Consider the following 25,086-nt stretch of genomic DNA (forward strand, 5'->3'; position numbering starts at 1 on the left):
TTCCATGCTTACAAATGGGTTGATTGATACATGTCAGATGACAGCCTACGACATGGTGTTAGGTAGCTCCAACGGTTAGGATTGTTTTATATATGAACACTTTATTTGTCATGTTAGAACAATACATTACACCCAAAGAATGTATCCAGAAGAAACATATACATGATGCTCCTCAAAGAGGTCTTTGACATGTCGTTGACCGTTGAGAGAAGAGAGAGCGAACCTATTAGTTCAGTTATGGTCTGCCAGGGTCTGAAAAGCATAAAACAAGACCTACCTCTTTTCAGGTTGTCCTGATTCACACATTGTCCACTACAGGGGCCGCCAGTGGGACTACTGGCATCACAGATGACCACATCACAATGGACAAAGACCTAGGAATCAAGATTTGATGTGTCAGTTTTTTGTTAAAATTCTTTTTAAAGGGATGATTGCCACTGACAAAATTAAAGAATAAAGATTGTTGGGTGAACTTTGTTACCTGGCCACTCTGCTCAACCGCATCCTCGGCGAAGGAAAACATATAGACCTCAAAGCGTTTGACGTGAGAGGGGAAGTGGACCCTGGCGTCAACTTCTACCGGGTGGAAGACCACACGGTATGGATCCTCGGGGTTCTCACAGCTGCCAGTGTAGAGAGAGAGGGACTAAGTTATGAACAAGAAAACGCTGCAAACCTCAACCGCCTTGTGTACGAAGTCTTGTGGTGGTGTCATGACTGTCCTGTGAGGATCAGATCAATTTACAGCAGAAGTGGGTCTTTCTCCCCCTCCAGTATGAACTAAAGGAATGTTTTTGCTAACAGGCTTTACCCAATCACCTTTGTCTTGAAAAAACATATTTCATATACAATGTAAAGGCTAGAGACGTCCTACCTGTAGAGTAAGCACGTTTCTAGTAAAAATCACAAAATAAAACCAATATGACATTCATTTTCTATAGCTAATCTCTGAGTGCATAAAAGGAATGGTAACAGAAATTAACATTAGACCAGAAAACCGTGAGGCGCAAGCTAGACGTTGGAACTTTCCTAACCTAGAAAATTAACTTAAAGACCATTCTGCTACCACATCCAAACCATCCTACTCATCACCCACTGAGGGATCAGCGACAGGGTTGATTAGCCTATCTTCCAGAACGTGTGAAAGGAAAATCCATCCTGTAGTTCTGTTCAAGACTAGTCATTGGAGCCACAGACAACCAACAACATTGACCTCATGTAGCCAATCAGAGAGAAGACCAACCACCTACCTTTCCACAAATACATTCATGCCTGTAATCCAAGCTGGTGCCGGTTCGTGTGTTCAAAAATGTATCAATGATAAGCGTCCCTTACAGAACGGTGGGGGGTGTGAAGAGAAACCTTGTAACAAGCTGTCATTGTGTCACCTGTGTGTTTAGCCTGTGTTATTTATTTAGCTAGTAATTCAATTAAACCAACTTGTATAGTACTGAATCATAAGGCTGGGGTTTTTGCAGCTGCAAGGAGGATACGATGTAAAAGTTAATAAGTTGACTATCAATTTAATAGATTTCTACCGTCTAGAGTTTAAGTCGGGAGACGGTAACTTTAAAACCGCTTCCTCGGCACCCCAAATCCTACGTTTTTATTTTATTTTAAAGAACCGAAATTGGGCTTTCCGTCAACAATATTTATTTTGGTCTACTGCAATGGCTTGTTAAATGACAGATGTCAATGGAATAGAATATACATGTTTGACATGAGGTGAGATGTCCCTCTAAATGGTTCTTAAAATTCTAAATGATCCAGAAAGGTCGCCTGCAGACCAGAATATTGATCGTGGTTTAACCAAAGTTGCCGAATAGACAGTCGGTATCATCAACAAGGCAATCATATTTTGCAACACAAGTACTTCATTTTAAACAAGAATTTCATGCAATGCGCCAGAGCAATTCTTCCGCTGTTGGAGAAAAATTGGTCACAAAATAAATTCCACACCCACAGCATCGGAGTCACATGGAGGACTTCTGTGAAGGGCGCAGCTCTACTATACAAAGTAACCTACGCATTGACAGTTTAGGCCTACTTTTTTAATTTGCATCTTTGGGAGTTTTATCCTTTACGGTTTAACTGCCAGATATTAGCAAAAAGGAATTTGTGAAATCTGAAGACGTTACATTAGAGAAGCACCCACACCAGTACAAATCACTTGCGCTGACAGACGATGGTAAGGATTTTGCACAACGATATAGTTGCAGCTGAAGTGACAAATCTGAACAACCCATTTGTGCACAGCCATGTGAATGTTGTGTCTTTTCCTATGATATACAAAACATTTCAGCCTGTTTTTTTTAAACTGCTATGACATTGCTGATTTAATAAACAGTTACGCCGTGTCCACATGGCCAAATTTAGGTTGATACCAATTCATAAAAATTGTAAAATTGCATGATTTCAAAGCAAACCCGATCCCCCAAATGAACGGTTTTGACAAATAAAGTTGCTTCACTACACTGCTTGGTGTAACATGCAGCCAGATACTGAAAAGGCACCCGCAAAATAAAGTGTCATTTGCAGCGTGCATAATCATGGGCAAAGTCATTGTAGCCCATTACAAGGTAGGAAAAAGTAGTCATCTTATAGTAACCCAATTTAAATTCTTGAGATAAAAATTAGGCCAGCATGTCCATCTGTGGCAAAGTGCTCACCCAAATAAAAAATGTAGTAACATTTTTTTTTAAATATGAACATTAACTAGCTAAATAAGGTTAGCAAGATGCTGCTACACTTGACCGTGGTATTTGTTCATGTTTAGCAACTTCCAATTAGCGCATTCCTCTAGGACAGGAAATTCCATTGAAAGCGGCATCAACTTCTGGGGATCCTGTCAACTGATCCTATTCAGTTCCAAACATCCATGCTGCACAGGCGTGTGAACCATCCTTTATGTTTAGTGCAATAACTGTTTTAAACACAAGAGGTCACTTGTGCCTGAATTCAACCCAAAACCAACAACTATTCAGTCAGTGTTAAGAGCAGTTGTATGAAACCAATCGGAAAGGCAAGCCAAGCTTGCCAGCCGCTCTTGATTTCCATTCGACTGACCATCAGCTTGGCACAACACTGAACTGTAGCAAACCAAAAGGATAACATTGAGTAAAAAGGTGTAGGTAATGCCAACATTAACCTTTTCACACACACAAGTTCCAAATATCTTCAACAGTCGCCCCAGTGGGAGTTGATTTTATGCGCGTGATGTCAGAATGCACTCACCGTTCCAACATGTGGACATTTAACCCGCGCTGACCTCAGACCAAGGCACACTACCTGCTAATTTTCTAGAGGCCGTTTCAACTTCTAATTTTGCCTCATTCATTCACAAAAGTAGCCCATTTCACTGTTGCAGACCATTTATATTTGAGAATTTAATGAGCCGGACAAACTTTCCTTCAAAAGAAAGCCCAAGCACTTCCCCAGATCAAGTATACAGTCCTTGAACATTTATTGCCTTCCTTACAAGTAACTGTGGACATGCGTGTATTCCTATTAAAGTGCCTTATTTTCTGTGTCACGTGTTGTCGTTTCTACTGCATCGTACCATAGGTATAATGTACTTAGCGTTTTATTCATGCTTTCTGATTCTTGCCTAGATTGTAATGGACACATGTGTATAACACTTGAAGGTGGTACTGAATATGAGCTAACACCATACAATGCAGTCGGGTTATCACGTAAGCGTCTGTCAGACTTATGGTGACCTCAACTGGAGTACCCCCATTGTCATTAATGCACTGAAGTCGTCAGTTGATTTGAACATGGCATCAGAGTGTAAACTATGGTACCTCAGGGTTGCCAGATCAGACCTCCCTTTCCAGGGGTATATAGCTTAGAAAAACTGTCTGCCTCACCATTTATTGTTGATAAATTCCCAGTTTAGTAATATTTCCTGCATCATCCTCTTCACAATACCTTCCCCAAGGACTTACCCCCCAATAATGGATTGTGCTATATCTTGCAACTGTTTCGCTTTCGTGCTAGGTGACAACAATTGGCGTTTTGTATAGTTACCTGTAAACTACTTGTCATGTGTACGCCGTAACAAGTACAAACATTATCACATGCTGAAGTGGCCAAACTAAGTTAAGATCTCAGGCAACGGGCGCAGTGAACAGCATTCTAGGAGTTCTTGCTTGACAAACATGGCTGCCATACTTTCTATACTAGACTTACATGGCTCCCTTGTACCGCATCATACTGTAAAACAAGTCAACCTGTTATTTAGACTAGATGATAACGTTAACATTGATATATTTTACAAGCAAAGCTGGAATAAAGTTGTGAAGAACTTCATTTCTCAACACCACAAAACATTGTTTAGATGATTTCAGACAACGCGGTTTAGAGTCGTTTGATGCAGCATACGTTCCGTTCCAATGATACGCTGCAGGGACCACTCAGTGATAACAAGCATGTGAAATTGGGTGGAGATCTGTGACAGACCACACATGGCTCACATCGTTTTTAAGCATTGTGACCACTCGACCTATGGATGGGGGCATAGCCACGGTAGCCAAAGTAAATGGCCTGCCAAGCATGATAGGTTGCTAATTACTCAGGAACCACACCTGTGGAATAACACTTGTTTAGGCCCAAAAAACATGTTACCCATTAATGATGAGATTCCACCGGGGTCGGGAGTCGCGGTCCTCGTTGAGGGTGGCCCAGCAGTGGTCAAGCACCAGCGCTACCTTGGGATCAGAGGACGTGGTCAGCTCCACCTCAAAGTGCAGAGGCTGTCTAAGGTACCTCACCACTGGATAGTCCTCCTCCTGGTGGAACGTGTTATACGAGGCGTCTGGAACACAGAACAAGACAACCGGGGGTCGTGTTCAGTGGGCACCATCTGAACTTGTCCATTAAGAAATGCTCGTTTATCATATCCTGTTGTGCCCCAATGAACACAAGCCATTTATAGCCAACACTATCCACCCCCCACTAGAGGCTTCTGACAAATTCCCAAATCAGCTCCTCACCGTAAATAGCCACACCTGTAGATCTCAGAACGCAAGAGTAATATATCACAAGGCTTACATTTTTGGGAATGGTTTTGTAAAGGAGACCTTCCAAGATTCTTTTAGAGGCTAGGGGTCAAGTTGAAATTCTGAATTTGTGCATGCTTACCCTGAGCGAGTCTCATTCTGACCATTAGTCGACCAGTCCCAGTCTCGGCAAAAGGCTCGTTGTCACGCGGCCTGGTCAGAAAGGCCAATGTGCGAGTGATGTTGGCCACATAGTAGCAGGAAACCTTTAACCTAAAAAGAGGGATGTGAGCAACTTCAATAGGGGAAACGTCAAGCAGTGGAGTGGACACTGGTAGTAGAGGCACATTTTCCCTGTATACAAAGTATTGAGCAATGGATGAAGAAAAATGAACCTTATGAAAGCTAATAGCTACAATTGTGATGCGTAATGCACTTACTGATATTCCTCCTCTGAAGACGTCGTGGCATTCAGCTTCACCTCAAGTTCATCTGGCAAGGAGATTTCGTTCTCATACAGCATGACATTGTTGATAAACTATGTAGTAGAGGGGAATTGCTTATTACAGCCTGCAGAAGCAAACAGTCCATAAATACACATCACCTCAGGGTAATAGTCATTTTACCTTCCTGGTGGTGCCACAGGAGTTCACAGTGAAGTGGAAGTAGGCGAAGCGATCGTCACTGTAGGTGGGACCACAGGCGGGGTCGCTCAGGGTCAGCTGACCGGGGTTCAGACCGGGAGCAGACTCCACCTTCACTGCCAGCGCAGTCATCGTTCCGTTAGAGAAACACTCTTGGAGGTGGGAGAGCAAAAGACAGGTAGCCATCAGACCTGGGTTCTGTATTTGTTACACTTATTGAGCTTGAACCAATGGAATAGCACCAAAAATGCAAACCATGCCCATCTGGCACTACCATTTAGACTCACGGTATTTGCAAGGAACCCAGGTTTGGTAACCATGTTAAACGACAATTTATCGTAAGTAATTGTTTGAGAACCAACCAGTCAGCGTTTTGAGGAAGCTGCAAGCCAGGGAAAAGTATTTGATGGTCATGTTGTTGTAAGGATTCAACAGAGCCACATCCAGTCTGCTCCTGACAGAGGACGAGTGAACCGACTGGGAACCAATGGGAGAGTTCATTAGTCCAATATTGTATGCATGTATACAGGGTAAGGAATGCAAGGCTAGCTGCAGCAATTTAGGTTAACATGTTTTGGGAGAGCGTCGTACCTCAAACACTGCGTCCGGCGAAGAGAAGGGCAACGTGATGGTGAAGTCTGTGTCGCCCTCTGTTAAATACTGTTGAGCAAACTCATGGTTAAGCAGCCGCTTGCCAACCAAGACCACAAAAAAGGGCTCTTGGTTCCTGTAGTCCACAGTGATGTGGAAGTTCTCCTGATCACAGTTGCCAGTGACTGAGGGTGGCACTGCAAGGACAAACAGGGTTGTGTTCATTATTTAAGCACAAAAAACAGGAAGGTACTACTTGAACTGGTCCAAGAAGAAACCCTTGTTTAGATTGCAAAATGTTTTGCTACGGTGGGACTGAATAAACACAATCCTGGCAAATCAGGAACAGGGAAACTGGGTCCAAATACTCTAAAGCTTAACATTTTCTTTGTAGAAAGACCGCATAGGAAAACCCTACAGTATGGCTAGTTGGTCTTTCACTGCCAATTTCCCTTCAGGGCAATCATTAACGAGAGGAAACCATTCAACAGTAGTTTGGCGTAGTCCAGAGGCATACCAATGTCCAGCAGTACAGCGTCCACAACGGCAGAGTGAGAGAAAGGAGCGTACTCTGGAAAGATGACCAGGCCGTAGATCAGCTGAAGAGTGAAGGTTGTGACACCTTGTTCCGCCCTTCTCTGTAGTGAAGTTAAAAGCATTGGTCAGCATTGTTGCAACAGAACTCTATTCAACATCAAGTGACAACTAAGTACATATGGGGACTATTAAAACAAACTATATACTTATAGTAATGTTGCCCTCATTCCTCTAAATCAAATGCATACAACTGCCAAAATAATGGAAACACTTGAGTAAATGAGGGATACAAAGTACATTTGTGCCATTATTTATATTTTGTTGGTGGCCCACTTATTAGGGCATGAACAAATCACTGCGTGTGGCTTTGCATTTAACAGAAACACACCTCCTTAAAGACCACCGGGTCTGAGAAGGGCACCTCCATCCTGAAGGTCTTCAAGGTGTTGTCCGGGGATCTCTGCTCTTGAACATTGAAGCCCCTGGCGTTGCACTCTGCAACAGTTAGCACCATGGTGGGAAAGGTGATGTTCAGCAGCTCCACATCAAGGTTGAAGGTCCCCAACTCAAGCACAAACACTGCCTGCTCAGGAACTGTGTCTAAGGGCGTGTCTGTTCATTGGCAAACAAAGGAAACCATTTTGAAATGCGGTACAATGGAAGTTGAAAATTGACATTTGTTATTGGGTAAGTCCAGGTATTGCCTCCCCGTTTCAGTACATTTTCTGTTTTGTGCCTAACGAACAACCCAGGCATCCCAAATTACCATAGGCACTATTTAACTAAACCAGACTCACAGTTGCGAACTTGTGGAGGCCTGGCCATCGGAGGTGTTGTGATAGGGAAGAGGACTTTATAGCTGGTGTTCTCGTGTGCGACCTCCTCGATCCACAGCAACTCAAGCATGGGCTCAATGGTGTAAGTGACAAAGTACTGGTCATCCTGAATATGGCTCTGTAAGGGAGACGAGTGATGCAGTCAGGCTGTAATATACAATTTGAGTGCAAAAACAGGTAAATGTTCCTTATAAGCCAGAATGTTAAATACAATTATTCTACCGCTTGTCTTTGCCGCTCGTAATTTAAGACACAATATCCAAAGGAAAGTATTGGTTACCAGACTTTAGAAAGCTGGTAGGTGTATGGTTGTCAACTTGCATTTCTGGCGGTGTGCATTTTCAAAGCAACTGACACGCAAAGTAAACACTTGCGCAATATGTAAACAGCAGCCGAGTGTTGCTTGCATTCAGTTGACAGTGGCAAAGCTACCGCCTCCCTAAAAAGTCAGGTAAACAATACTTTAGTGTGGATATTTGGTCTGAAATTTCAAGCGGCTAAAGGACAAACTGCAAAGACAAGAGGTAGAGTATGTTTAAGTGTAATTTTATGCAAAATTCTCACAATTTTGCAAACCATTGTATATTAGCCTGGTTAAGCAAACAATTGCTCAATAAGAAACGTTTTACACAAGACAACGTTTCTAGGAGTTTACCCATGAGAGATGGTAAAGGGTTACTGCAAAGCACTGACAACTGCTATACTATAAAGGGCTCTACAAATAAGACTTTGAAATTAAACAGGAACATTTTACTCATCCAATGCTGACCTTGAAGTAGCCGCCAACCGCCCCCACCGGAATTTCAACAATAATATGAGCCTCTGTGACTAAAACCGAGTAGTTTCTGGCAGCCATTTCCTCAGTGTCCAGCCTCTTAGCGTCAATTCCCATGTACACCTCCAACATGGTGAAGGCATCAGAGGAGAAAAGTGGGTCTATGTGCTTGGGCATGTACCAGGTGATCACTTCTGGAGTAAAGGCCACTGCCTCTGCAGTGACACAAGAAGCCAAGTGCACATCAAAACAGAACATTTTGCAACTGAAAACTGTGCCATTTGGAAAAAGTTCACCAAAACATTTTCCCAACTGAACACTACATGAATGTCTTGTCTGGAGCCAATTAAGAACTGGGCTTATAGGCTCTTAAATTATTTCACACTCAACCTGGTGTTGGACAAACAGCCGTGGCATCTACTCGAGTAACCAGCCACTTCTGCTCAAAGAAGGTTGAGGTTGAGAGCACCCGCATCGGAACCCCAGCTACCTGTTCAGGGGGCAACCACACCAGGGCCGTGTTCAGTAGGACACACCGTATTAACAATATGTTGCAGAGTTCAGGTAGGTCCACCGTTTCCAAATGTTTGCTCTACTAAACATGACCCAGTTCATGGAGGTCAGCTTACATTCTGGAGGTATGTCTCCTCTGCATTATGAGGGCTTCTTAACACCAGCCGTGTGGGAGTGTTGGCTATTGCATAGCCCTTTCTTTGGACCTCATCCACATTCATGACATTCTTGCTAGGACTAAAGACGACTGCTGTCATTTTGTATCCTGAAGCAACAGCCTGTCTCAGGAAATGGAAACATGAATTAAACAAAATTGTCAACAAACGCACATTGTTTAGCGCCATCCTGTCATTTTGTAGTGAAATTACAGAAACTGAAATATATAAACCTCAGCTCCCCTCCGGAAGTTGTCGCTCCTTGCTTTCGGGCCCCCAGTGGGCTGTTTGGGGATGGTTTGGATGTCTGGAAGAGTCCTGACAGACACCTAGAGAAGAAAGGCCATTATTCCCTATGCATTTTCTCCCTCCCATACAATAGGAAATCAAGGGCCAGTTCTCAATCTGTCCACTCGCCTCCTTAAATGCATTGAGAATAGGCTAAAGTTCTCCTATGTGCATTTTGAAGACGCGAGTGGAATTGAGAGAGTCAAGACCTCTACGTTGTGTCGCAGAAGAAATGAAACACGGGACAGTTGTAGCTCTAGACAGATCATTTATACAGGCAGTACAACAAGCGGGACTATAAACATGTCCATTGGGGCATGCTCTGCTCACTTGCCTCCATGTAGTTGCGGTCGCACAGAATCTCTCGGGAGGTCCAGGGGGTGTAGCTACAGGTTTTGCCAACTCTATAAACAGGGTCTTCAGTCATGTGGTTTCCTGGCAGCCTGAACTGCATGACCAAGCTGAACATCTTATCATCCTAAAATGAAGGGGGAAGGGAAAAAAGCCTTCATTATATAGCAAAAAAAAAACATCTGGTGACATTCATGCAAGTTATAGACTGTGGCAAAATGGGCTATATGAATGCAGCTGCCACTGTATTGAAGCCACACTACAGGAGTAGAGCTCAATAGTTCACATCACTGCAGTCTGTATCAGAAAGTTGGCTGGCCCTCTGAAAGCCCTCCATAAACTTCTGCTGTACCTTACGTCATCGTTAACTTAGAGGTAAGAGATACCAGACCAAAGGGTGGCTAACAATGGAGATCCTTTTGATATCCACAGAGTTAATTAAAACTGCGTCAATGTTTCTGGAACCGGACTTCGGCAACTCAGGCTTATTGAGAACCTTTTTACTGAAGAATGGGTTCAGTTATTTCATTTTCCCATCTAGTGATGCAAATATTGACTTGTATCTTTGTGTAGACAGGGCTCATCTGTAAAAGAGCCTGGTCTCAGCATGACTCCATGTCAAAGGTAAATAAAATTGCTACAGAATGAGTTGCAAATGCAGTGACACTGAAAGGCAAACTTTCCATTTGAAGTACAAGCAAACACTACAGTTCTTAAGGTTACCATGTTTTGGGAAAAGCAGTTTTGAAGAGAAGCAAAAAACATGGCATTCCCCATGGGGTCAAATTTAAAGCTGAATCCACACTGAGTAGCAAGGCCAGGCGTCAGGTTTATGATTTGTGTGTCATCTGGAAGGGATGGAGATGGTGTGAACACAATAGTTGACAAGCAATATCAAGCCATGAATTATGAAAGGAGAGAAAGAGAATCATAAGAGGCAAACTCACTGAAGACAGCAGCAACATCTTCAAAAAGAGGAGCGACACTCAAACGAATAACGTTACCAAGGCATTCAGCGTTGAGGTCATCTGGAATAGGAAAGGTTAGTTAAAAAAAATATTTAAAAAAATCTTGTCAAACGCTTAGTGCTTAAATTTGCAAGGTACAAAATGCATACTTATAGAAGGTGTCTGTTGTGCTTGTATGCCCACAGCTGCCATCAATAGGCAAAACAACCTGTAAGGCATTTGACAAATTATTATGATTAAAAGGAGGAAGAACACAACTCAAATGTTTGCGTCGCACAAGACTCTCCTAGGCCTGCTACTACTTACCCTGAGCTAAGGAAAATAATCATTGTAGAACAGATTTGTTCTGATGAAATACACAGCTACAGAACCTGATATTTGACCCAAAGTGTGCAGCCTACAGCCCAGGGGTATGCAACTTTTACCCTATGACAAAGGCTTCCCACACTCAGTCACCTGAAGCCCAAAGGGCTGCACATTCTCTTTTTATTCCCCGAGCCCTACAAAGCTGATTCAAATAATCATCCAGCTTTGTTAATCTGAATCAGCTGTGTAGTGTTAGGACAAAAACCTAAATGTAAGGCTACTGTTCAATTTTAGAAGGGTGCTCCGCCCTCACCTCTTTTATCCATTCATGTCAGGGGCCATGGACCGATGCACCTCGGCTCAGGTTAATAGAACTCCCTCATTAGCAGCACAACAGCCTTTCACAGGTGAAAAGCATAATTACCCAACCGTCTACAATTGTAGCCCAGACAGAGAGAAAGATATTGGCCTCTAATGGCCAAAATGCTGTATTTGCATGCACTTTCACAATTTGAATGTAGTCAACTGGGTGGGACTACCAACTTCATTTGGCTGAGCCCTACTGGTGACCCTGTTGAAGTCATGTCCAATCGGGTCATCAGAAGGGCTCAGACAATTGTGAAGAAGAAATGTTACTACTTTAATGTGAAGATAGCCTCAATGGCACTGCCCATGCTGTCACAGACACTATATTGGCACAGATACATAGATGAGTCTTTTATCTTCTTATGGCTTCTTATTATCTTCTTGTCCAGAGGTGCCCAGAGTAAACTGCCTGCTACTCAGTCCCAGAAGCTAAGATATGCATATTATTAGTATATTTGGATAGAAAACCCTCTGAAGTTTCTAAAACCGTTTGAATGATGTCTGTGAGTATAACAGAACACATATGGCAGGCAAAAACCTGAGAAAAAATCCAACCAGGAAGTGGGAAATCTGAGGTTGGTCGTTTTTCAACTCATTCCCTCAAATCAAATCAAATCAAATCAAATGTTATTTGTCACATACACATGGTTAGCAGATGTTAATGCGAGTGTAGCGAAATGCTTGTGCTTCTAGTTCCGACAATGCAGTAATAACCAACAAGTAATCTAGCTAACAATTCCATAACTACTACCTTATACACACAAGTGTAAAGGGATAAAGAATATGTACATAAAGATATGAATGAGTGATGGTACAGAGCGGCATAGGCAAGATACAGTAGATGGTATTGAGTGCAGTATATACATATGAGATGAGTATGTAAACAAAGTGGCATAGTTAAAGTGGCTAGTGATACATGTATTACATAAAGATGCAGTAGATGATATAGAGTACAGTATATACATATACATATGAGATGAATAATGTAGGGTATGTAAACATTATATTAGGTAGCATTGTTTAAAGTGGCTAGTGATATATTTGACATCATTTCCCATCAATTCCCATTATTAAAGTGGCTGGAGTTGAGTCAGTGTGTTGGCAGCAGCCACTCAATGTTAGTGGTGGCTGTTTAACAGTCTGATGGCCTTGAGATAGAAGCTGTTTTTCAGTCTCTCGGTCCCAGCTTTGATGCACCTGTAATGACCTCGCCTTCTGGATGATAGCGGGGTGAACAGGCAGTGGCTCGGGTGGTTGTTGTCCTTGATGATCTTTATGGCCTTCCTGTGACATCGGGTGGTGTAGGTGTCCTGGAGGGCAGGCAGTTTGCCCCCCGTGATGCGTTGTGCAGACCTCACTACCCTCTGGAGAGCCTTACGGTTGTGGGCGGAGCAGTTGCCGTACCAGGCGGTGATACAGCCCGACAGGATGCTCTCGATTGTGCATCTGTAGAAGTTTGTGAGTGCTTTTGGTGACAAGCCCGAATTTCTTCAGCCTCCTGAGGTTGAAGAGGCGCTGCTGCGCCTTCTTCACGATGCTGTCTGTGTGGGTGGACCAATTCAGTTTGTCTGTGATGTGTACGCCGAGGAACTTAAAACTTACTACCCTCTCCACTGCTGTTCCATCAATGTGGATAGGGGGGTGTTCCCTCTGCTGTTTCCTGAAGTCCACAATCATCTCCTTAGTTTTGTTGACGTTGAGTGTGAGGTTATTTTCCTGACACCACACTCCGAGGGCCCTCACCTCCTCCCTGTAGGCCGTCTCGTCGTTGTTGGTAATCAAGTCGTTGTTGGTAATCAAGCCTACCACTGTTGTGTCGTCCGCAAACTTGATGATTGAGTTGAAGACACAGTGGGCATATTGGTCATGTTGCGCTTCCTAGATGTCAAAAGTCTTTAGAACCTTGTTTGATGCTTCTACTGTGAGGTGAGGGCGAATGAGAGGGGAATGAGTCAGAGGTCTGGCAGAATGCCTTGAGCTCGTGACGCTCGTTCACATGAGGGCGAGCTCTGTTCCATCGCAATTCTACAGACAAAGGAATTCTCCGGTTGGAGCATTATTGAAGATTTATTTTAACAACATCCTAAAGATTGATTCTATACATCGTTTGACATGTTTCTACGGACTGTAACGGGACTTTTTGACATTTCGTCTGCTCCTAGTAGACACGCTTCGTGAGATTGGATTTGTTTACAAAACTTGCTAACAAAGTAGCTATTTGGACATAAATGATGGACATTATCAAACAAAACAAACATTTATTGTGGAACTCGGATTCCTGGGAGTGCATTCTGATGAAGATCATCAAAGGTAAGTGAATATTTATAATGTTATTTCTGACTTCTGTTGACTGCACAATATGGCGGATATCTTTTTGGCTTGTTTGGGCTCTGAGCGCCGTATTCAGATTATTGTATAGTTTGCTTTTTCCGTAAAGGTTTTTTGAAATCTGACACAGCGGTTGCATTAAGCAGAAGTATATCTATAATGCTGTGCAGAACAATTTTATTTTCATCAACATTTATTATGAGTATTTCTGTAAATTGATGTGGCTCTCTGCAAAATCACCGGATGTTTTTGGAACAACTGAACATAACGCTCCAACGTATACTGAGATTTCTTTTATATAAATATGAACTTTATCGAACAAAACATATATGTATTGTGTAACATGAAGTCCTATGAGTGTCATCTGATGAAGATCATCAAAGGTTAGTGATTAATTTGATCTCTATTTCTGATTTTTGTGACTCCTCTCTTTGGCTGGAAAAATGACTGTTTTTCTGTGACTTGGCTCTGACCTAACATAATCGTTTGTGGTGCTTTCACAGTAAAGCCTATTTAAAATCGGGCACTGTGGTGGGATTAACAAGAAGTGCATCTTTAAAATGGTGTGAAATACTTATGTATGTCTGAGGGAATTTTAATTATGAGATTTCTGTTCTTTTGAATTTGGCGCCCTGCACTTTCACTGGCTGTTGTCATATCGATCAGCCCTAAGAAGATTTATCTATCTCTATGAGGCAAGACAATTGTCATTCAGGATTAAAAGGTGACTGCACTTCCTGATTTGGCCTTAGCTGTGTTCGAATACTCGCACTAACTGTACTGTTTGTGACATGAATTGAGTATTTAGTATGCTTATTGGTCATAGTATACCTGTATAAATATATCATAGAATACCTGTATACCTCTGGCCCTTCTTTGGACACATATCGATCAGCCCTAAGAAGATTTATCTATCTCTATGAGGCAAGACAATTGTCATTCAGGATTAAAAGGTGACTGCACTTCCTGATTTGGCCTTAGCTGTGTTCGAATACTCGCACTAACTGTACTGTTTGTGACATGAATTGAGTATTTAGTATGCTTATTGGTCATAGTATACCTGTATAAATATATCATAGAATACCTGTATACCTCTGGCCCTTCTTTGGACACTGTGTTAACTAACCTCCAGATGAGCTTCAATGCCATACAACTCTCCTTCCGTGGCCTCCAACTGCTCTTAAATGCAAGTAAAACTAAATGCATGCTCTTCCACCGATCGCTGCCCGCACCTGTCTGCCCGTCCAGCATCACTACTCTGGACGGTTCTGACTTAGAATATGTGGACTACAAATACCTAGGTTTCTGGTTAGACTGTAAACTCTCCTTCCAGACTCACATTAAGCATCTCCAATCCAAAAGCCCCATTTACTACCCACCACTGCAACCTATACGCTCTTGTTGGCTGGCCCTCGCTTCATACTCGTCGCCAAACCCACTGGCTCCAGGTCATCTACAAGTCTCTGCTAGGTAAAGCCCCGCCTTATCTCAGCTCACTGGTCACCATAGCAGCACCCACTCATAGCACGCGCTCCAACAGGTATATCTCACTGGTCACCCCCAAAGCCAATTTTTCCTTTGGCCGCCTTTACTTCCAGTTCTCTGCTGCCAATGACTGGAACGAACTGCAAAAATCACTGAAGCTGGAGACTCAGATCTCCCTCACTAAGCTTTAAGCACCAGCTGTCAGAGCAGCTCACAGATCACTGCACCTGTACATAGCCCACCTTTAAATAGCCCATCCAACTACCTCATCCCCTTGCAGTATTTATTTATTTATCTTGCTCCTTTGCACCCCAGTATCTCTACTTGCACATTCATCTTCTGCACATCTACCATTCCAGTGTTTAATTGCTATGTTGTAATTACTTCGCCACCATGGCCTATTTATTGCCTTACCTCCCTTATCCTTTCCTTATTTGCACACACTGTATATAGACTTTTTCTACTGTATTATTGACTGTATGTTTGTTTATTCCATCTGTAACTCTGTTGTTGTATGTGTCGAACTGCTTTGCTTTATCTTGGTCAGGTTGCAGTTGTAAATGAGAGCTTGTTCTCAACTAGCCTAACTGGTTAAATGAAGGTGAAATAAATAGAAATAAAAAATACTATGGATATATTTAGTATGCCAAATGTTCCAGGATATCGTACTAAATTCGCCAAAATATGAGGAATACACGAAGAGGACACTATTTCGGTACTTTAGGGCCAATAATGCAATTCTTCAGGAAATGGGCGTGGCTTCACATCGTTTCCAGATTTGTTGAAAATGGCGGAAAATATGCAGTCGATGTACAACGAGAGCGGATATAAATTCATTGCTTTAACTAATTATGACAAATATTAAGAAAATGTTGAGCAATGTAATAAAGTAATTACTTTTTAAATAAGTTAACTTACACGTTATATTGGCTGACAATTTGTTAGCTACACTGGTCTTACGAACCACATAGCGTATCAGTACAGCAGTATGTACCGGTATGTTGTTAGCTAGATACCTAATGTTAGTTGGCTACTTATAGATCAAACTTGACAGTATAATAACTATAGGCTATCTAACTAACTACCCAATGTTTGACGTGATTATTCCCGTCATTCTGAGCTTAGCTAAATGGTATAGTCATTGTGCGTTCTCAATGGACATTCGGGTGCTTTCGTAAATTCGCTCTAGCTGCCTACTCTGCTCTGAATTTACAAACAGACAATCTGACAACGCTCTGAATTCATGAGCGCATTCTGGAACTCCTGATTGAAATTAAGAACACACCTGAAGTCGTATAATGTCTAACCAGTAATTTGTTATGCTAGATAGCTAGCAAGAGGTTGCATAGCAACAGCATCAACTTCCGGTAGACAGGTGAAAAGCTAGTCCGCGCAATCCAACACAAGGGTTCTCTTGTGTCATGCGTGGAGCAACTCCCTTTTATTTATCACCCTAATAACGTTGTGTCTTTTTATTGGACTAAATGCAGTTTGTTAGTGCTTCCCTGCCCTGCCCTGATCAAATCAAATAATAATAATTAAAGTACTTCCCCCTATTCCCCGTTGACCGTTTGTCCCTGCTTCTGCAGGTTTTCGCTCTCAAAAGTACACCTTTTTAATAGAAATATAACACGATTAGATGTTCTATGTCCACGACAACATTTAAAACCCCTAGCAGGAAACCACTTTTGAGGTCTGGGAAAAACGGAAGACATGTCGATTTTGGGGTGTAGTTACCCTTTTTTAGGCAAGTGTGCGCCAGGAAGAGACCTTTGTTTGGTTAAGCGGTGTTGCTGTAGCGCTCATGTGATTGCAGAGTTTGCAAAACAAATGGCCACTGGATTGATGCAAATAATCATGATATAATTCTGCCAGGCTGGCATAGGCTACTTTGCAGTTAACATTTGATTGAGAAGGTTTTTGTGGGAAGCCTTTCCTTCTCTACCACAAGAAGGTTATCATTAGCCTCATCTCTAACGGCTACACAAAGTGTAGACATGCGCGAGCTTCGCACGCATGCGCACGGAAACTGGGCAGTCCTGTGCAGTTTCTGAAAGTTGCATGGAAATACCAATCACTGATGCATTTTGTTCATGTCTTATGTTTCACTTGGGCAAATGAATAGATTTTCTAACAAGTTGAAGGGATTGAGTTGATTTCCTCCTTAGTTCAAAGCATTTTTGAATATTGTTGAATTTCGGTTTAATGTCTGTATTTCGTGATTCCGTGAGGGCGCGCTGTATTTTATAGCTCTCACACACACACACACACACACACACACACACACACACACACACACACACACACACACACACACACACACACACACAGCAAGGATGGAAGCCGGAAGTGGTTAAATTAACCCAAAAGTTATTTTGATGGACATAACCTGCAAATGTGAAAATGACTGCATTCAACCCTGTGTAGATCAGTCAATTCTAAACATAAAGACTTAAAACTCATGATTCCGTAAGAGCCTACCCCAATGAGGATATGTGTTCACGTTTAGCTTCCTGTGCCAACCGGAAGTGCCTTAAAATGGTGTCATAGGTGCTGTTTCGAAGGGTTAAAAAGGTCAGATCTTTTTCAAACTTCATATGTGTGATTAAACAACCCTCATGAACTGTAAATCAGTAATTTTTCCCAACAGATGTCAAAGAAACAAGGGCCACGGTTGATTCGTCTGTGAAGATGACTTTATTGAATGGCTTGCCAGCCATACTCCATGCCTGGGCCTGCAGGACGCAAAGTTCTTTGTTTGTCAGACGAATCACTGGGTCGAAACTACAGAAGAAGTGAACACACATGGTTAATGTTCTGATAATTTACTTTGGAAATACTTATCACTGATTTACAGAAATATTGGATCAAAGTTGTCTAACTAAGGCAAACAATTTAGAATCATCCAATCCTGTAGCCTACTCCCGACCGTCACGTTGTACAGCGCCATATTTTCCATTCCATCCTAACGGAAACTCTGAATAGAAAGACCATAATATTAATCAAATTATTAAAGGGAAATTTCTTAAAATCAATCCCAAATACTATGTTGTTACAAAAAAATAAAGAATTCTCTGGTAATGCCAATACGGAATTCTATCAAATTCTGGTGGTCAAACTAGCGGTAACAGAAAAAATGGCTGAGAATTAAATGACGTGCCACAGAATTCTGCGGTAGCACGAAAGGTGTGCCACAACTTTTAAAGGAGTTGCAACTGAATGTAAGAATGCTGTTTATTGACTCTAGCTCAACATTCAACACCATAGTACCCTCCAAGCTCATCATTAAGCTTGAGGCTCTGAACCCAGCACGGTGCTTACACGGGCGGCGTAGTTGCCGCACCAGGCGGGCCACCCCCGGGTGGGGGTTGATAGCATCATGTCGGGCTGTATCACCGCCTGGTACGGCAACTACGCCTCCCGCAACAACTCTCCAGACGGTGGTGCGGTCTGCCCAACGCATTACCGAGGGCAAACTACCTCCCTCCAGGACACCTACAGCACCCAATGTCACAGGAAGGCAAAAAAGATCAAGGACAACCACCCGAGCCACTGCCTGTTCACCCCGCTATCATCCAAAAGGCAAGGTCAGTACAGGAGCATCAAAGCTGGGACAGAGAGACTGAAAACAGCTTCTCTCACTCAAGGCCATCAGACTGTTGAACAGCCATCACGAGCATGGAGGCTGCTGCCTACAGGCATATTATAGGAATCATTGGCCACCAGAATTGAAAACCAGTCACTTTTTTTTCATTTACTCATCTCATATGTACAGTTTTCGCTAAAAGTTGAGAATTACACAAATATTAATTTTCACCAAGTCTCATGCCTCAGTTTGTATGATGGCAATTTGCATATACTCCCAGAATGTTATGAAGAGTGATCAGTTGAATTGCAAAGTCCAGCAAGCACCAGGACCGTCTCCTAAAGTTGATTCAGCTGCGAGATCGGGGCACCACCAGTACAAAGCTTGCTCAGGAATGGCAGCAGGCAGGTGGGAGTGCATCTGCACACACAGTGCAGCAAAGACTTTGATGGCCTGGTGTCAGAAGGGCAGCAAAGAAGCCACTTTTCTTCAGGACAATCAGGGATAGACTGATATTCTGCAAAAGGTACAGGGATTAGACTGCTGAAAAGTCATTATCTCTGATGAATCCCCTTTCCGATTGTTTGGGGCATCCGGAATAGAGCTTGTGCGGAGAAGACAAGGTGAGCACTACCATCAGTCCTGTGTCATGCCAACAGTAAAGCATCCTGAGACAATTCATGTGTGGGGTTGCTTCTCAGCCATGGTAGTGGGCGCACTCGCAATTTTGCTTAACACAGCCATGAATAAAGAATGGTACAAACACATCCTCAGAGACCAACTTCTCCCAACCATCCAGGAACAGTTGTGACAAATGCTTTTACCAGCATGATGGAGCACCTTGCCATAAGGCATAAGTGATAACTAAGTGGCTCGGGGAACAAAACACTGATATTTTGGGTCCATGGCCAGGACACTCCCCAGACCTTAATCCCATTGAGAACTTGTGGTCAATCCTCAAGAGGCAGGTGGACAAACAAAAACCCCACAAATTCTGACAAACTCCAAGCATTGGTAAGGCAAGAATGGCCTGCCATCAGTCAGGATGTGGCCCAGAAGTTAATGGACAGCATGTCAGGGCAGATTTCAGAGGTCTTGAAAACAGGTCAACACTGCAAATAGACTCTTTACATCAACTTGATGTAAGTGTCAATGAAAGCCTTTGACACTTATGAAATGCTTGTAATTATACTTCAGAATTCCGTAGTGACATCTGACAAAAATATCTGAAGACACTGATGCAGCAAACTTTATCTAAATTCATATTTGGGTCCATCAAATATTTTGGCCACGAGTGTATATTCTGTATCCTAGTCTGTTCTGACGGCGGTCTTCAATATGTATATAGTTAATTCATGCGTACTGAGTGTGTACACACGTTGTGGATTTGTTCAATATTACTGCGCTGTCGGAGCTAGAAGCACAAGCATTTCACTACACCCGCAATATCCTCGGCTAAGCACATTTGTGACCAATAGTTTATTTGCAATTACATTGATAGTGATTACAGGGCAATAAAGAGCTGAGTACCAGGCAGTTAGCAAGCGTAGTAGGCTACTAATGACCATCAGCAGCATCATAGCTTGGAGAGCCTAATTACCATTTGACGGCCTTTATGAACACCCGTGTGGAGGTAATACAGTAAAATCCCTTCCTCCAGTTCACAGAAATAGACAGTTCAGATACATTGTTCAACATGTAAAACCAACAAAGTAAATACATTTCTTCATTATGTGTATGGCGAGAGGCATCTCCCTCAGTACAGTAAAGACAACTGTCAAAGTATTTGCAAAGTCTTCTCAACGTCTTCATTCCAACATCTTTCATCTGCGAGGACCACTACAATGAGACAAACACAAATATTAACATTCAGAACCAACTGTAAAGATCAAACATGTAGTGAATGAGTGTGTACCTGCATGGACATTTGATTGGAGCAGTGCCTGGAGGAGTCTCAGTGCCCGGAATCTTCTGTCCAGTACTGGTCACACACCAACAGTAACCTACCAGAAATAGACATGTTGCATAAACAATACACATATTACCCCATCACATCGAATTGTCACACTCTGAATTGGTGCATTGTGTGTGTGTGTATGTGCCACCGTGTTAACCTGTAGAGCCCGAACATTGCTTAGGGGTGTATTGTCCAGCGGCGTCACACGTTGGGATGTAAGCTCCAATTGGGCCATTTATCGCAGCATCTCTAGCACGCTCACAGGGGGTCTTGGGTTGTATCGTATCATCTGGACACAGGTAACATGGATTGTAATGTGGACATAGCATCTCAGGACAATATATGGACAGAATATACATGACTGGACATCCAAGAGCCCAGAATCTTGGGTTGCGTCCCATATTGGAACCTACTCCACCTGGTCAGAAGTAGTTTATACGGAATAGGGTTCCATTTCAGATGTAACCTAGGTACTTGCTAGCTAAATATTGAAATTCTCCTACTTGTTTAAAAGCCCTGTGCAGTCAATTCAGAGTCTGTCTTTTTTATAACAGCTGATGAAACTAAGACTGAAAGTGGGGGTATCAGTGTTCTTTCCTGATAGTTGGTAAACAATCCAATCATACATCCAGTTGAATGATCAAACCATTCAGGCCAGCATCTAGACACAAATATACATCTCTGGAACTAGAGGAGTGGCAGGTAGCCTAGAAGTTAGAGTTGGGCCAGTAACTGAATGGTTGCTAGTTTTTATCCCTGAGATGACAAGTTGAAATATCTGTCTGTGCCCTTGAGCAAGACGATCTTCTCTCAAATGTCACTAATGGCTGGCCTCCGAGGGTGTCCATGGGACAACTGGTTATGAAACAAAACATTAATACGTACATGTGTTTGTGGAGGACAGATCAACACCCACTAATGTTTATTAAAATGTTGGTGAGTAAGTGTGAGGTACATCACTCTTACCTCCCAGAGCAAAACCCATGCTGAAAAGCAGAATGATGGTTAATGTCACCATGGTGATAGTCTCCTGAGAGAGAACGAGAGTGAGATTAGCTGAGCATTTTAAAACATTTGGAATGGCTGTGGGTACTAGAGGAGAGGTTAAGGAAACCCTGTGTTAAGTACAAAACTTAAGCAACAATTGCTAAACCCAGTCCTGAGGACCTCAAGAACCGAGTATTGGCAACACGGCGCTACGATTCTTCCGCCAAAATTCAGGTATCTATTGTATGTGGTTGAAGAGCATGGCACACAGGAAAATCTATCCTTCCCAAATGGCTCCTCATTCCTGTTGTAGTGAACCAGCTTTGACAAAGGCCCACAGTGCACTAGATAGGGAAGGGGAAGCATCCTAGAGCGAGTCATAGATTACCTCTTTACTGCAAAGGTAACTATTAGTCTATGCTCTTAAATTCAGGGGGTCACTCCACAAAATGGCACCCTATATAGTGCATTACATTTGACCAGGGTCACATAAAATTAAGTTGCCATTTGAGATGCAGATAGTCTATTAGATAATGACACAATCTCACCTTCTGCACTCTTCCAAGGGATTCACTGGGTGTCTCTGTTGTCTGTGAGTTATGGTTTACTTCTTCCACCTCTCCTTTTAAAGGACCTTTCACAGGTGTGACTAGTTGCCTCATTAACCCAACGAGAGTTGTCGATGTCGGCCATTAGCCAGTGGTGTAAAGTACTAAAGTAAAAATATTTGAAAGTACTACTAAAGTAGTTTTTGGGGGGTATCTTTACTTTACTATTTATATGTTTGACAACTTTCACTGAACTACATTCCCAAAGATTATATTGTACTTTTTACTCCACACATTTCCCCTGACACCCAAAAGTACTCGTTACATGTTGAATGTTTAGCAGGACAGAAAAATGTCCAATTCACGCACTTATCAAGAGAACGTCCTTGGTCAACCCTACTGCCTTTAATCTGGCAGACTCACTAAACACAGATTCTTCCTTTGCAAATTATGTCTGAGAGTTGCTGTGGCACTGGCTATCTGTAATCATATCAACAACAACAACAAAAACACGAAAATGGTGCCGTCTGTTTTTTTTATATAAGGAATTTGAAATTATATATGATTTTACTTTTGATATTTAAGTATATTTGATAAATTACCTGTATTAATTTTAATACTTCAGTATTTCAGTATATGCTTTGAAATAAGTAAGCAAGGTTAGTTTGTATTTCATCCAACAATCTGTGCTGCAATTTCTTCCACTTTTTGAGTGACACAAAGATGCTTTTCTAAATGGTGAAAATGCAACAGCTGTTAATCAGCCTCACTTTGACTTTATATAGTGCACCAATAGAGAGATTCTCGCTTACGACCACACCGGCCTGAGTACGCCTGATCTCGTCTGATCTCGGAAGCTAAGCAGGGTCGGGCCTGGTTAGTACTTGGATGGGAGACCGCCTGGGAATACCAGGTGCTTTAAGCTTTTTGTCACTGCCTTGTGGAATTTCAACTCTTTGTCCGTTTTTTCCCATATGTGCCCTTGCTTTGAAATAAGTAAGCAAGGTTAGTTTGTATTTCATCCAACAATCTGTGCTACAAATTATGGCTACAGTATATGCAATTTCTTCCACTTTTTGAGTGACACAAAGATGCTTATCTAAATGGTGAAAATGCAACAGCTGTTAATCAGACTCACTTTGACTTTATAGAGTGCACCAAGGGATAATTTCTCGCTTACGACCACACCGGTCTGAGTACACCTGATCTCGTCTGATCTCGGAAGCTAAGCAGGGTCGTGCCTGGTTAGTACTTGGATGGGAGACCGCCTGGGAATACCAGGTGCTGTAAGCTTTTTGTCAACTCTTTGTCCGTTTTTTCCCACAAGGCTGAAATATGTGCCCTCGCTTTGAAATAAGTAAGCAAGGTTAGTTTGTATTTCATCCAACAATCTGTGCTACAAATTATGGCTACAGTATATGCAATTTCTTCCACTTTTTGAGTGACACAAAGATGCTTATCTAAATGGTGAAAATGCAACAGCTGTTAATCAGACTCACTTTGACTTTACAGTGCACCAATAGAGAGTTTCTTGCTTATGACCACACCGGCCTGAGTACGCCTGATCTCGGAAGCTAATCAGTGTCGGGCCTGGTTAGTACTTGGATGGGAGACCGCCTAGGAATACCAGGTGCTGTAAGCTTTTTGTCACTGCCTTGTGGAATTTCAACTCTTTGTCCGTTTTTTCCCACAAGGCTGAAATATGTGCCCTTGCTTTGAAATAAGTAAGCAAGGTTAGTTTGTATGTCATCCAACAATCTGTGCTACAAATTATGGCTACAGTATATGCAATTTCTTCCACTTTTTGAGTGACACAAAGATGCTTATCTAAATGGTGAAAATGCAACAGCTGTTAATCAGACTCACTTTGACTTTATATAGTGCACCATGAGATAATTTCTCGCTTACGACCACACCGGCCTGAGTACTCCTGATCTCGTCTGATCTCGGAATCTACAAACACCCTAGAATAAGTAAAACACACATATCCCCCATGTCACACCCTGACCTAACCAAAATAATAAAGAAAACAAAGAATACTAAGGTCAGGACATTATACTTTACAGCGAAAGCAATCCAAGCGTTTGTGTAAGTTTATCGATCGCTCGACAAAACATTAAGTACACTTAGCATCAAGTAGCTCGGTTATTTTTATATCCAAAATAACTCTGTTTGTTTGGCGCGTTATGTTCAGAAATTCACAGGAAAGAGCGGTCACGACAACGTGGACAAATTCCAAATAGTTTCCATAATGTCCACAGAAACATGTCAAACGTTTTTTATAATCAATCCTCAGGTTTTAAAAAATATATATAATCGATAATATATCAACCGCAAATGTCTTTCACAGTAGGAGAGGGAAAAGCAATAGCTGTCCAAACTCTGTTGCGCAAGCAAAACTCATGTGACCACTTGCCGCAATGTTATCTTTCTGGCTCATTTTTCAAAATAAAAGCCTGAAACTATGTCTGAAGACTTGACACCCTGAGGAAGCGATAGGAAAAGGAATCTGCTTGATATCCCTTTAAATGGTGCAAAGGGAGGCTATGGAACATGGAGTTTTCAAAATAGAAGCCACTTCCTGTTTTGATTTTCCTCAGGGTTTCGCCTGCAATATCAGTTCTGTTATACTCACAGACAAATACCCCACTCTTCCACCAAGGCACCTGCAAGTACTCAGACATTTCTGTGGGGAATGGCCCTAGCTCTCACCCTCCAATACAACAGGTCCCAGATGTGCTCAATGGGATTGAGATCCGGGCTCTTCACTGACCATGGCAGAACACTGATATCCCTGTCTTGCAGGAAATCATGCACAGAACGAGCAGTATGGCAGGTGTCATTGTCATGCTGGAGGGTCATGTC

At 42.4% G+C, this 25,086-nt stretch overlaps 2 protein-coding genes, 4 long non-coding RNA genes and 2 pseudogenes across 6 annotated transcripts; 2 read left to right on the forward strand and 6 right to left on the reverse strand.

Moving 5' to 3' along the window:
- Positions 1-162: 162 nt before the first annotated feature.
- On the reverse strand, positions 163-5,675 carry LOC116373868 (zona pellucida sperm-binding protein 4-like; the record flags this gene model as incomplete). The annotated part of the gene is made up of 6 exons (XM_031822163.1): positions 5,627-5,675; positions 5,441-5,538; positions 5,143-5,273; positions 4,627-4,816; positions 482-623; positions 163-374 (listed from the first exon to the last, which is right to left on the reverse strand). Coding segments are annotated over exons 2-6 (758 nt in total), but the record flags the coding sequence as incomplete, so codon positions are not given.
- Positions 5,676-5,737: 62 nt separating this feature from the next.
- Positions 5,738-6,288, reverse strand: LOC116373874 (uncharacterized). Its single transcript, XR_004209604.1, has 3 exons — positions 6,236-6,288; positions 6,007-6,121; positions 5,738-5,796 (listed from the first exon to the last, which is right to left on the reverse strand). It is a non-coding gene; the product is annotated as an uncharacterized LOC116373874 (long non-coding RNA).
- Positions 6,289-6,382: 94 nt separating this feature from the next.
- LOC116373875 (uncharacterized) lies at positions 6,383-7,213 on the reverse strand. The gene is made up of 3 exons (XR_004209605.1): positions 7,161-7,213; positions 6,753-6,873; positions 6,383-6,432 (listed from the first exon to the last, which is right to left on the reverse strand). It is a non-coding gene; the product is annotated as an uncharacterized LOC116373875 (long non-coding RNA).
- A 120-nt stretch (positions 7,214-7,333) lies between these two features.
- On the reverse strand, positions 7,334-8,432 carry LOC116373877 (uncharacterized). The gene is made up of 3 exons (XR_004209607.1): positions 8,378-8,432; positions 7,570-7,726; positions 7,334-7,384 (listed from the first exon to the last, which is right to left on the reverse strand). It is a non-coding gene; the product is annotated as an uncharacterized LOC116373877 (long non-coding RNA).
- A 115-nt stretch (positions 8,433-8,547) lies between these two features.
- Positions 8,548-9,063, reverse strand: LOC116373876 (uncharacterized). The gene is made up of 3 exons (XR_004209606.1): positions 9,013-9,063; positions 8,774-8,873; positions 8,548-8,598 (listed from the first exon to the last, which is right to left on the reverse strand). It is a non-coding gene; the product is annotated as an uncharacterized LOC116373876 (long non-coding RNA).
- Positions 9,064-20,177: 11,114 nt separating this feature from the next.
- Positions 20,178-22,350, reverse strand: LOC116373867 (nidogen-2-like). Its single transcript, XM_031822162.1, has 5 exons — positions 22,222-22,350; positions 21,653-21,716; positions 20,844-20,975; positions 20,645-20,732; positions 20,178-20,568 (listed from the first exon to the last, which is right to left on the reverse strand). The coding sequence occupies exons 1-5, from the start codon at positions 22,333-22,335 to the stop codon at positions 20,553-20,555; spliced, it is 414 nt and encodes a 137-aa protein (XP_031678022.1). The 5' UTR covers positions 22,336-22,350; the 3' UTR covers positions 20,178-20,552.
- A 677-nt stretch (positions 22,351-23,027) lies between these two features.
- On the forward strand, positions 23,028-23,146 carry LOC116373878 (uncharacterized; annotated as a pseudogene).
- Positions 23,147-23,395: 249 nt separating this feature from the next.
- LOC116373879 (uncharacterized) lies at positions 23,396-23,514 on the forward strand (annotated as a pseudogene).
- Positions 23,515-25,086: the final 1,572 nt, after the last annotated feature.

This window comes from Oncorhynchus kisutch, unplaced genomic scaffold (genome assembly GCF_002021735.2).
Source record: "Oncorhynchus kisutch isolate 150728-3 unplaced genomic scaffold, Okis_V2 scaffold4078, whole genome shotgun sequence".
Lineage (NCBI taxonomy): Eukaryota > Metazoa > Chordata > Actinopteri > Salmoniformes > Salmonidae > Oncorhynchus > Oncorhynchus kisutch.